General features: G+C 34.7%; 1 protein-coding gene across 1 annotated transcript in view; it reads left to right on the top strand.

The window, feature by feature from the left end:
* The first annotated feature begins 5622 nt into the window (after positions 1-5622).
* GRXCR1 (glutaredoxin and cysteine rich domain containing 1) overlaps positions 5623-14352 on the top strand; it is a 124845-nt gene continuing 116115 nt past the window's right edge. Inside the window, exon 1 of the mRNA XM_066386793.1 lies at positions 5623-6018. Within this exon, the coding sequence (XP_066242890.1) occupies positions 5635-6018 (384 nt within the window). The 5' untranslated portion in view covers positions 5623-5634. The remainder of the gene's footprint in view (positions 6019-14352) is intronic.

A 14352-nucleotide genomic window follows, 5' to 3' on the forward strand; every position in this document is an offset into this window, starting at 1 on the left:
TAGTTCTCTGTGTTTCAAGTTAATATCGAGCTGTGAATTTTGATTTGTAATTCATGCTGATTAGGAAAATGCAATATTCTTTAAGCTGAAAAGTGTCAGGGATAGTTTAATTCTTCCTTCACAACTGGTTACTAAATTTTTTTCCCGTTCTCATCGTTAATGTAATTAAAAAGTAAAAATCGATAGGTTGTCTCCATCCAAACAGAAGTTCTGAGAGCAGCACTAGAGAGTGAGTCATAGTTTATTGCTTTTCCAGTGACAAGTGTCACAGAGGAGAAGACAGTTACTTTGCCAATGACTGGCAGTTTCTGCCTCACTTTTTCATTGTTATTATATTTGAATTTTGTTTGTAAAATTAAATTGAACAGGGTGACATTGATCAATAGGAACACATAGGTTTCAGGTAAACATTTCTACAGCATTTGAACTGTTGATTACATTGTACACCCATCACCCACAGTCAAATCATTTCCCGTCACCTTATATTTGTCCCTCTTTACTCCTTTCCCCTCCCCCAACACCGCTTTTGGTAACCAGATCACTGTTTCTGTGCTTCACTTTAAATAATCTATTTTTAGTGTTTTCAAGACAAAAAAAAAAGATTGTGAATGTGATAACTTTAAAATAACAGCAAATTGAGGCGTGTTGCACATATTCACTATGATACAAGGGATATAAAAGTTATGCTGCAAAGTCAGAAATATGGTTAAAATTACTTCTCACCATGCAATGATAACCACATACAAAATAGTATGAGGGTCAATTTTTGGAGACAAAATGAGTGAAAAAAGGATTATATTTTGATGCCTGATTTTTTACAAATAAGGAAATAATTTGATATTTCTGATTAAAAAGAAACTAATAGCAGCAAGAAATATCCAGGCCTAAGTCTAGCTGGTAGGATACCAGTTTTACTGGGAATTAAACAAGGGGTATATTTTTCCTCTCTGAATTCATCAATAATAGTATTTTCCAAAGTTGTTCTGATTTGGTTACTCCAACATTCTACCCTCTCCATGGCTTCTAGAATTTATTAAGTTACTATTTGCAATAAATAGATGCCCTATGAATATTTGAGATATTTCTATATTGGTAATATAGAAATGTTTACAGGTATTGGGTTTTATGTTCTGAGGAGGTTGCTTAAATTAAGAATTAGGTTAAGAAGGAAAGGTTTTGCTAATCTTGTCCTTTATTTGAGAAGAGCTTTGTAGAGTGCAAGTCAGACTTGTCTTCAGCCACTCAATCTGTTTTTAGTTTGAACAAACCTACTGGTTTTCTGCCTCAGGACATTTACACGTGCCACCACAGCTGAGGAACTATCTTCAACTACTCCTGCCCACTTCATATCTTTACATGATTGATCTCTTCTAATTTTGTTAGACTTAATGTCTCATTTTCAGGAGGCTTACTGTGATTATTTCATCTAAACCAGGCTCCCCTCTTTATCATTTCCATTCTATTCACTTCTTTCCTTGTTATAATTTTTACTATATTGTAATTCGTTGATTGTATGTTATCTACCACGAAAAGTAAGGAACATGCCTTTTATTTTCACCTGTTTAGATCCAGCATTTCTCTGACATTTAGAAAGTACTCAATAAATATTGTTAAGTGAATGAATGATTGTAAAAATACATTTGAAGGAAGAAAAGGAAATTCTTGCTGAAGGGAGGATACTAACCTGGCAAAGAAATTAACCTGTAGGAAATAATATACTGATATAGGAAAGGTGACAGATGGGGTAGTTAGAAGTTGCTGGGAACAAACTGTAAACAGAATGAGGGTGGAGAGTATTGAGAATATGCTGTTGTCTTATGCTGGAGATGACTAGTAAGTTGGTCATTTCAAGGAAGAGGAATTTCACCTGAGTTTAAAGTACATTGGGTTGAACTCTTAACTATTTTGTTTAAGCATATGTTAACTAATGGTGGACATGGACATAGTTTTTATATCTTTATATTTACCATAAGATATAAGACCCCCAAGAATAAGTCATTGATGACATTTTTTGAGGGGTCTTGCAATGTCTTATCCTCAGGGGTCACTCAGTAGATACTTATGGAATACTCATTGCCTGAATGAAGGAAGAATTGCAAAGATTTATCCACTGTAAAGACAGCTTCATTTTTATTTTTGCTAAAGATAAGTCTGTGAGTTGTAATTAAAAGGGCACATTATATCTCAGGGCATATATCTCCTTAAACTAACAGACACGTCCTTATTCTGGTGGCAGGTTGCTTTTCAGTCTCCTGGACTTGTAGTTCATCCTTGAAAGAGAGATGACTCTTAGTTGGTCTCATTATTTTAAAATATTATGTAAAATATTTTCTATACACATATATTTGCATGTGTACATGTACATATATATAATATATTCATATATATATACATACACACATACTATATATTTTTAAAATATCAATTTAAAATACCACATATTTTCCAGTTGTTCTAATGCATTCTCTCCTATCAAATATATTATATTTATTGGCTGAGCTTGTAGGACCATTGTCTTTCCTTAGTCAAACTAGAATTAGTTCTTTTCATTCAAAGAACACACAGTGTCTATACACATCATCATGCACACATTGAGTAGTATGTTCCAGACACTTTGCAAGCATCCCTGAGACAGATATTCCATACTTCCCCATGTATAAGATGCACCTTTTTCCAAAAATTTTGGGGTCTAAAAACTGGGTGCATTTTATACAGTGGTTGTGGCATTTCAAATGCCGTAGATGGAACTGAGGACGAGGCAATATATGAAGACATTGATTCATCATTAGACACAGATGAGGACAAGCTAATGGATGGGAGTTTTGACAGTGATGAGAAATTGTATGAATTTTATGATGAAGAAAACATGAGTTCAATAACTTTATGTAATACATTTTTTTTTCAAATTTCGGGCCCCAAAACTAAGGTGCGTCTTATATATGGGAGTGTCTTATACATGGGGAAATACAGTAGATATTGTTGTCTTAATTTACTGAGGAGGCAATTGAAACTTTAGGTGGTGAAAAGAACAGTCTCACTGTGGTATGCTGGAATTGGAACCTGGGTCCCTTTGCCTCCAAAATCTTGCTTATGCTACAGTACACTGTTTCCAACTCACAGCATAGAGAGGTAAAGCTAGGGCAGATTACATGGGACAAAAAAAAATAATAATTAAGGCAGCACAGAATTATGTTTTTTTCCTTGATTTATGCCCTCCCCACTCAGTACTTTATACTCTAAAACATTTGGACATTTGGACATAAAATTTCATTAGTAGTTCTCTTTCACCACAATAAGAATTTTCTCACTTAAGTTCTTGTATTACATACTTTGACACATACTCTTACTTTTCTCAGTTAAAAGCACTTTATACTGTCACTTATCACTGATACAATTCTCTCTTTATACTGTCACTTATATTGATGACACTTTATACTTTATACTGTCACCTACAGTTGATACAGTGCTCATTCTCTTTCTCTCTCTTCCTTCTCTCTATATCCGTACTTTCCCCTTTTTGGCATTATATAAAATTCTCTACTGTTTGATTCCCAATTTGATTATCCATGAGATAGAGATTCTCATTTTTCTCTATCTTTAGTGAGAGTTCTATATGAAGAAACTATTCAGAATTAAAGTCATGAGTATTGTTTAAAGTTGGGTAACTATAACATCAATAAAATACTGTTTTTCAATTTGGCAAAATACAAATTATTGACAATCGCTAATATTCATTGTTGGCATTGGCAAGAGTACAGTAAAGTAGGAACTCATATACTATTAGAAGATTAAATTGTACAACTTTTCTTATAAGTGATTAGCAGTTTGTATCAAAAGCTTTACATTAAAATAATTCTTACTACATCAATTTTACCCAAAGGAACTTATGCAAAAGAACTACTTAGATAGATGGACACTAATTTTTGAAAAAGAATATTCAGTACAGTATTACTTTCATTAAAGTTTTAAATGATTTAAGCATCTAGTTATCCAGAAAGAGTAAAATAAAATATGGTGCAGCTATTAGAAGGACTTTTAATATGCACCTTATACTTATGTTTTCAAAAATAAAAGTGTAGGAAATGACTCACTATATAATGCTGAATAAAAGAAACAGTATACTAAATGCACTCTGATTTTATACATGAGAACATTAGATTCAACAATGATAGCTTCTTTAACAATCTTTGGATTTTAATCTCCATTGCTTAACACAATGAAGTCTTATTTTTTTCTCATGGATAGTCTAGTGCAGGGTGGTGGCAGCTGCAAATTTCTCTGTGACTCCAGCAAGCTCAGTATATGGCTTCCATCCTGCTAACAGATGGGAAAGGAAGAGAAATATCATGAACAGGTCTTCATTTCTTTGGCCCAGCATCATTTTTGCTCACGTTCCATCAGTAAAAGCTAAGCACTTGTTCTCTTCCCTTAAAGGCAAGCCGCCAGGTGTCAGAGCATCTCACCTTCACACACACTGGAAGCAATTCACAAAATTATGAACATCACTTGTGAGATTATTTGTGACTTTTATTTTCAACTTCCTGCTATTATTTTCTGAATTTTCTATAATAAGATTACATTAAGTTCACAATCAGATTAAAAGATAGACATGGAAAGACTTGAGGTTCAGTGTGAGGGCCAGCTGCTTAATTTCTCTCTGGAGATGCAGACGGGCTGGGGCACTCACTGTAGTGTAAGTTTCAGGATGGCTCTCTGTCATAAGAGGCTCTTCTGTGCCTGCCAACGTGACAGAAAATACACTGAGCACAGCATAAGGAGGACTGTCCTCTATGCATGGGTGATTTGGATATAATATTTATCAATGCTGATGACCTGGATTGCTTTGGCTGATCTGGCTGGCTTAGGGAATTTTCCATTCTTCCTTCATTGTTCCATATGTTTCTTTTCCAAAACCTTTTCCTCTGTCCAAGAGAACATTTTCCACTAGCAGAAGAGAGAAAATAACAAGGCAAAAGTTTTCCCTTTACATAGTCTGTTAAAAAGTTATTCTTTAGAAACACTACTTGTGCATGAAGATGTAGGTAAAAAATTCATCTTCTACAATGTAGCTGAAGTCTAATTGATGATTTAAGAACAAGTAATGATAGTTCTATGCAGAAATGTAGCATATCCGCTGTCCTTTTAAGGATTGCTGGTTGAGAGTGGAATGCATAGGAAATAAACACTGTAGGAAGACTGTGACATCTCTGATACCATACATTTGATTCAGTATTTTATCTCTGGTCTCTACTCTGGACAATGGACTATAGAAATATTTTTGTCACTAAGATCTTTTTCAACAGTCACTACTGCTCATACTTCTTTTCTGTTTCATTTCATGCCACTTTCTTGCACTTGTCCTGTTAAAGAGACCCCCATAGCTATTTAATATTTAAAGGCCGGGATCATTTTGCAGGTTTTAGTTTAAGGGTAACCATAGCACACACGAACATTTATTATTCATAGCAGAGATGCACTGTAAGTTCTTGGGAATCTCCTTTCCTTTCGATGTTAGTTTCATATGAGTGCTGCTGTCAGTAGAATTAAGTTCTGATATTGCTATGTGGCAGGTGGACTGATGAAGTAACAGGGGATTGGGAATTATGTGAACTGTTTGTATGGGTGGATGTGACCATGCTCAAAAGGGAGACAAAGCCGGAGAGTGATAGGCCCCGGAAAGTCCGGTTTCGGATCGCATCCTCTCACAGCGGGCGAGTTCTGAAGGAGGTATATGAAGACGGGCAACCGGCAGGCTCTCTGGATTCGGAATGTGCCAGTATCTGTGGCATCGATGGACTCAGCGAGTCTGATGGACAGCAAAATGGCCACATAGGATCTGAAAGTGATGAGCAAGAGAACGACCAGGATAACTTGCTGGTGTTAGCAAGGGCTACCAGCGAGAAGGGTTTTGGTACAAGAAGAGTCAACATTTTAAGCAAAAATGGCACAGTCAGAGGAGTCAAATACAAAGTGAGTGCTGGCCAAGCTCTATTTAACAATTTGACCAAAGTATTACAGGTAAGTCACTGCCCTTCGTTCCTCCTGAACTTTGTTCCTAACTCACCATTTCAACTCCACTCTGTTCTCCAGTTTAAAACAAGCCTCTCTTATTCATGACTCCTACATACTTCATGAGTCACTTTCCCATCTAAGATATTGTGTCAACAGCCACTGATTAAAAACAGGGCTACTCTGCTTAGCAAACTAGATTGATTTCTCAAAGCCAAATTTCTATTATTTAAAGGGTCTTTTCCTCCAGTGTGTAAGGTTTAAAACAACATATGTATTTCTTAGCCAAGCAAAAAACCAAACAAACAAAAAACCAAAAAAAACCCCCCACACACTGTAATGTTTAAAGCATCTGAGAATAACTTAGAAGTATTTTATGGTTTATCACCCTTAAGTCACCAGGTTATTGTTTATCATTTCTTGTATAGATATTTAAACCAGAAAAGATTGAGTGCTGTGTTCAGTGGGGTTTGATTCAGTTGGAATGTTGTAAAGATAGAAAGGCTAACTCTCTTTCATTTCTGAGAGTTTTGTAGGATCATCTGAGTTGCATTTCTCCATTGATTTGCTCTTAAGAACTCTTAGAGTAGCATTTGAAAAAGTTATTCTTCTATAAAGTTCAGACTGAGATCCAGATTTTATAGTAAAAAAATTGCCCTTAAAATGTAATAGGTTCTGCAGAGCAATGTAGAAATGTATTATTCAGGTCCTGGGCCTTGAGCAATAATCTAATGTTAAGACAGTTTTCGAAATTGCCTGGAAGCATTGGTAAAATGATTTTCTATTCAAAACAGGTATCATATTTCAGGAATGAAATTCATAATCACTATCATTAAGGTAGCAAACCAATATTTTTCATTGTAATACCATTTTATATTATGCTCAATATTTAAATAAAGTGATATCTTGTGATGAATTATTCAATGCCTTGACATATTATAAAGCTGCTGGAGTGGGAGTGAGGAAAGATTTTTAAAAAGATTCTTGACTTTTTTTTTTAATTTTTTTTTTATATATTTTTTATTTTATTTATTTTTAATGGGGTGACATCAGTAAATCAAGATACATATATTCAAAGACAACATGTCCAGGTTATCTTAAAGTTCAATTATGTTGCATACCCATCACCCAAAGTCAGATTGACCTGTCACCCTCTATCTAGTTCTCTCTGTGCCCCTCCCCCTCCCCCTTCCCTCTCCCTCTCCTCCCTCCCCCCCGTAACCACCACACTCTTATCAATGTCTCTTGGTTTCACTTTTATGTCCCATCTATGTATGGAAAAATGCAGTTCCTGGTTTTTTCTGATTTACTTATTTCACTCCGTATAATGTTGTCAAGGTCCCACCATTTTGCTATAAATGATCCGATGTCATCATTTCTTATGGCTGAGTAGTATTCCATGGTGTATATGTGCCACATCTTCTTTATCCAGTCATCTATTGATGGGCTTTTTGGTTGTTTCCATGTCCTGGCCACTGTGAACAATGCTGCAATGAACATGGGGCTGCATGTGTCTTTACAATTGACTTTTTTTATTTTAAAGGAAGTATTTGGAAAGATCACACTATGAAGATTCTCAAAAAGAAAGTAAAGGATAAAAGCAGTTAAGATAAAATAATATTTTCATCGTATATAAAGGCTGTGAAGGATTCCACAGATTAAGGGTGGTGGGGGAGAACCAAAAATCACAAAGAGATGGCTAAGTGTTATCAGGTTGGAAACAATGTTGTCTGGGCACTAGATATGTAACTATTAGGTATATGTGACTATCTTAGTGGTCTCTATGTTTCACCCAATGCAGAAATTATTTTTGACAAGTTTAAAAATGGTTGCATGCATTGTGCTTAATTTAGCTTGTCATGATTTGAAAGGCTGTATGGTTTGGAACCTTTTGATGTGAATTTATTCAAATCTCTCAAAAATCTATCATTTATGAGTAAATATCTTAAATCTTCAAACCTATAAGAAAAACTTTTCCTCTTTATGACTTTATTCTAATGGTGCTATAAATTTGAAATAGGAAATGAAAAATAAACTGCAAGTCACAATTTTAGTACTAAATTAGTTCACAATGTTTACTTGTGTATTTTTTTCATGCATGATTTCATCACCTTTTTTTGGAGGAGACAAATTAATGAAATTGTCATTTTCTAATAATTTAACCCCATTCCATATACCCTCTGCTTTAAGAATATTAAAATAGGATTACTGATAGAAGTCTCTCAAAGTCTTTGATATTTAATCAGCTCCCTCCCCCCATCTCATCATTCTTTCTTTATAATCAGCATATTGTAGGTATACACAAATTTTGGCCATCGTCATCAGTTTCATTTTTATAATCATCATCATCATGGAATGTTCTTTGATCTCTCCAGGACAAAACACAAGTTAAAGGAGCTCCTACCTTGGTTCAGAGCTGCCAGTGGCGCTATTTTAAGGAATTCTATTCACATCATTGTCTGTATGGTCTATATCAGGTGTAGTCAACCTTTTTATACCTACCGTCCACTTTTGTATCTCTGTTAGCAGTAAAATTTTCTAACCGCCCACTGGTTCCACAGTAATGGTGATTTATAAAGTAGGGAAGTAACTTTACTTTATAAAATTTATAAAGCAGAGTTAATAGCAAGTTAAAGCATATAATAATAATTACTTAGCAAGTACTTTATGTTGGATTTTCGCCAAGTTTGGCAGAATAAATCTTTATAAAACAACTTACTATAGTTAAATCTATCTTTTTATTTATACTTTGGTTGCTCCACTACCGCCCACCATGAAAGCTGGAACGCCTACTAGTGGGCGGTAGGGACCAGGTTGACTACCACTGATCTATATGAACAGCATGTGTATGTCACAAATGAGATCAGTGTCTTAATCATATGTCTTAGAATGATTGAGTGGGTTTCCACATGCATTTCACAATGCAGTAGCAGAGAAATCCTAGGGGCTAGAAGTAGAAGTTACATTTCAGTTTTTCCCATACATGGATATCAGATCAGATGTGACTCTTCCCTGGATCTCTTTGTATTTTCCACATCCTTTGGAAAGTAAGTGGCAAACTTAACTAGACATGACTGCAACATAACAATTTCTCTTAGGGAAGAAAAAATGAGGAGTTGTAGCTTGGATATTTGATTAAGGTTCCAATGCACAGGCAATCTTATTGAAGCAAGGAACTGTGATTGAAGAGACAGTTGGGTCTTCCTGTTTTAAGTTATACAATCTTGAAGCACACAACTTGAAACTTGAGGAAACTCTAAATATAAATAAAATCTTTTAAAAACTCTGTAAATCACATTGAGTACTTTCTAATAGTTTCTCATTGTTATTCTTGTCTCATTAAACATTGGCATATGCCATGTAAAATTTCAACTGTACAAAGAATTGTAATTGAAGTTATTTGCTTAAAACATTTTTACTTTTTAGCAGCACTTATTTAGAAAGTTGTCCATAAAAGAGATAGTAGAACAGATTTTCATTTCATTTATCAATTAATTTACCTTATAGAATTCTTATCAATTGAGGTTGAGCAATATTAAACAAGGTTTGTAAAGTTTGAAGGACCAGGAAGCAAAGACAGAAAGATTACATAGGTTCTCAAGGGATCCTTGTAGTGGGTGATTCATAGGTTCTTTGTGAATTAATCAGGGACCTCTATTTGGTCTAGATGATATCTCTTCAGATCCAGATACTTGACTTTTCTAGTTCTTATAAAAATGACAAAAATTTAATACTCAAGAGAGACCAATTTGGATATCTGAAAACCTAGAATCTAATAGTGGCCTGGAAATCTGAATTTATTAGAACTCTTCAGGTTGTTCCTACATAAATTATAGTTCGAGAATCGTAAGTGTAGAAGGGAAATTCATCCAGTTTACTAAAGTCAATAAACATATTCCTTAATGTTTTTATATCATTTATATTTAATGAGGAGAACAGGAAGATATGTATTGATACATGATTTGGTAGATCATGAGGAAGGTATTTTCTGAGCCAAAGAGAAATACAGATATTCTGACAGAAATGTTTCCTAGGGTATTCTAATTTATTAATATGTTGGCTCAGGAACAGGCCCATAAATCTTACCAGTACAGTCTGATATAGGTGTAATGTTTTACTTATTTTTAAGAAATTCTGCTATAAGGAAATTTCTATCTAGATAAATGGTTTTATTTCTCATTACTGGAATATTTTAGAAAGAAATGACTATTTTTTATTTGTTAAAAGCAATCACTGTTACCTCAGGCAATAGAAATTACAGCACCACTGTATAACTCATAGCTCTCATCACCCAGTTTGCATGACTGGATTTGAGGTATACTTTGCTTTTAGCTGCAACATATTTCCAAAACCTCTTAGGGTGGGTCAGTGATGCAGATAATTAAGGTCATTTATTCTTTGTATCTTATCCTTATGATATTAAATTTCAGATAGTGATTAAATTTCAGACAGCAATCTTTTCTTGACCTTATCCTCAAACTTGTAGACTTTGTTATATACTCTGGTAGACTCTTCTATTATAATTTTCATAATTTCAATTCCCTCTTTTTCCACAAATTTAAAATTATTGTATAGAGAAAAATAGATACAAAGAAGTAATTACACCACATACTATAATTTGGTGGCTCCTTTCTAAGAACTCAAATTAAACATATTTCCTTCACTTATGTATGTACATGCATATCTGTGGTTAGTGTGCTGATATTTTTGAGTATTCTCATATTTCAAGTCAAGTAAAATAAAAATACTATTGAATTTGTAGAATGAGTTACATTTTTCAGGAGCTTTTGACATACATAATTTTCAGTGTACCCAATATTTTGTTAAGTAAGAAAATAATTATTGTAATGCTGGTTTTTAGATAACTGAGTGTCAGAGAAGTCAAGCACCTGGCCTAATGCTGGGGAGGCAAACACAGAATATAGTATACAGAAGATGTGTTGTAGGCCCTGACTGGTTGGCTTAGTGGTCAAGTGTTGGCCCTGCCTGTGAATGTTCTGGGCTTGATTCCCTGTCAGGGCACACAAGAGAAATGACTATCTGATTCTCTTTCCTTCCCCATTCTCTGTCACTCTCTGTCTTCCCCTCCCATAGCCATGGCTCGATTGGTTCATGCTCATTGGCCCTGGGCACTGAGGACGGCTCTGCAGAGCTTCTGCCTCATGCACTAAAAACAGTTGCGTTGCAAGCATGGCTCCAGATGGGGGTTACTGGGTGGATCTTATTCAGGGCACATGTGGGAGTCTGTTTCTCTTTCTCCCCTCCTCTCACTTGGAAAAGAAGAAGAAGAAAAGATGTGTTGTAGAATTGTGCATCTGAAACCTGTATAATTTTTTTGTTAACCAGTGTCACCTAAATAAATTCAATTAAAAAAATAAACCATGCCTTTCTTTGTTTTATCTATGTTCATTATTAAAAATATTTGATATAATGCTATATACAGAAACTCCCAACTTTATCTTTTGAAATGTTATAATTACAAATGTGAAGATTTATAAGACTAACTATATCATGTTATGCTCTAATCTGGTCTTTTGAAAGGTCAACATTTAGTTAGCATATTTTAAAATTTATTGTTTAGTGAATATTCAGTCTTCCCCTAAGGAAAGTTTTTCTGTAGCATTAAATAGCTTCTATTAATTTTTAAATTACATTTTTTAAAATTTAGCAAAACTCACCATTATCTCTAACATTATTTGATTTAACTATCTTGAGGTTACAAGGGTTGCCATTGGAAGTGGATGCCTTGATTATAAGGAAGACTGCTGCTCAGCATTGTTCACTAACTTTAGGACGAATAATATTAACACATTTTCAGCCACAGTTATGATCTGTCTTTGATTCACTGAATCTAGCTTTGTTAATTGAATATTCCTGTGAGAACAAGGTAACTCTCTTGGTGACTCCTTGGTTGCAGTGGTTTATTTGTACTAACTTTGGAAAAGCAAAAAATAAGAATAACAATAATAGGAAACATTGATTAAATATTTACTAAATGTCAGGTTCTTTTTTTGTTATTTATGTGTATTGACACCTTTATTTTTCAGTCATTTTATGAGGTAGTATCATTATTAATCAACTAATAATAACTTGAGCTTCTTTGAATATGAAAAATTAAATGGTAAGATTAAAATATTAGTAATCCAGAGATATCTTATGTAATATTCTATCAAAATAAAAACCTAATGGAAATATTACCTTTTTAATTATAAGAAAGTAGGCCAGACACTAGAATTTTTTATACAATTTCAAGCAAGAAACTACATTAAGAAATTAAGTGACTTGTAATTCAAGGAACAGAAAAAATGCCAAAAACGAGTTGATGCTACTTGATATATTTTTATGTACAATTAAAGACTTGGAAACCAATAGAACTTAGAATCTTTCAACATACTGTCTACTGTCTCTTTGCGACTTTTGGTGACAGTATTTAACACTGATATTGTTAGGACCTAAATAAAATTTTTCTTTGAATTAATGAATTAAGTGAAATTCTCTTAGTGGTCATTTTCATCTCTTTTGGGTTTGGAGATTTCCCATATTGGATAGGAATAGAATTTGCATGGTGAAACATTAGCAATTTGCTCCATTCAATCCTTTCTATTGTGGGTTATCTTCAATACTTTTTCATTCATTTAATAACCATTTACTGCCTATCTATTATGGTACAGGCACTATGCTGGATAATATGAGGAATAAGATCCAGTTTTTGCCTTCATGGAATATTCAGTATTGTGAATAGTTGTGTAAAGTGATTCATGGAAGAATTCAGGTATAAAACTCGATTTTGATTCTTATTGTCATAGGATTCTCCTCTGTTTTATTTTTTTTATTTTTTATTTTTTTTGTATTTTTCTGAAGCTGGAAATGGGGAGAGACAGTCAGACAGACTCCCACATGCGCCCGACCAGGATCCACCCCGCACGCCCACCAGGGGACAATGCTCTGCCCCTCCGGGGCATCGCTCTGTTGCGACCTGAGCCACTCTAGAGCCTGGGGCAGAGGCCAAGGAGCCATCCCCAGCGCCCGGGCCATCTTTGCTCCAATGGAGTCTCGGCTGCGGGAGGGAAAGAGAGAGACAGAGAGGAAAGAGAAGGGGAGGGGTGGAGAAGCATATGGGTGCTTCTCCTGTGTGCCCTGGCCGGGAATCAAACCCGGAACTTCCGCACGCCAGGCCGATGCTCTACCACTGAGCAAACCGGCCAGGGCCTCCTCTGTTTTCTTGTTGTCTTAATATAGCCTCTGCATTTCTCCAGTGCTTGTATCTTTCTTCGAGTCTTTCTCTGATTGGATTATAGTTTTAGTGTACCCCTTTATTCAGCTTCTCTTGCTTTCTAATTTAGTTCTGTCCCTAGGCCCAATAACTGATGGGTCATCTATGTGACTAACAACTCCCATCTTAATCCCTAATATCTCTAGAAGTCCATAATGGTGACTCTCACTATGAGCACTGATTTATCAAAGTTCTACAAATTTTACTAAAACTTTCTTTAGTGAATATCTAGTTGGTATATCTCTTATTCTCTATTCAGTTGAACCTTTGTATCATAATAACATTTTAATTTGTGGGAGCTTGTTTTTTTAATTAATTTAATTTATTGGAGTGACATTGGTTGACAAAATTATATAGGTTTCAGGTGTACAATTCTATAATATATCATCTGGATATTGTATTGTATGTTTACTGCCCCAAGTCAAGTCTCTTTCCATCACCACTTACCCCTCCTTTACCCTCTTCTACCTTCCACCCCCACCTTTTTCTCTTGTAATTCCTATACTGTTGCCTGTGTCTGTGAGCTTTTTTCTTTGCTTAATCTTTTCAGCTTAAGCCTATGAATCTCTCTGAATTTTATCTTTAGAATAACATGCTGAGCAAACCCACAGATTCCACAAGATGACTTGGAACTGCTTAATGAACCCTTACTGGCAGCCCCTGGGTATCACATAATTAGGGAATTAAGACCTAATGTTTCCAAACTTTATAAAAGCGATGTAACTGCGGGACTATACAAACATTATTTGGGTGGCCTTGTCATGCGGGAAGAGATTCTGCTATTTCTCTAAAACTCAGTATTTAGAATGTTGTGTCAGAATAATATAAATATTTAGTAGTCTATAAATTGACACACTATATGAATATATCAAACACTTAATGATTATTCCCTGAAGGAATTTAAAAAATGATAAACAGAATGTCATAAAGAACTTTTTGGTTAAGAGAATTTTACTTATGATCCCTGTGCTCAATTTTCTTTTCCTTTTCTTTTTTTGATTTTTTAATTAAATTCATTGAGGTAACATCGGTTAATTGGATCATATAGGTTTCAAGTATACATTTCTATG

The sequence above is a fragment of the Saccopteryx leptura genome, chromosome 5, assembly GCF_036850995.1.
Source record: "Saccopteryx leptura isolate mSacLep1 chromosome 5, mSacLep1_pri_phased_curated, whole genome shotgun sequence".
Taxonomy (NCBI): Eukaryota; Metazoa; Chordata; class Mammalia; order Chiroptera; family Emballonuridae; genus Saccopteryx; species Saccopteryx leptura.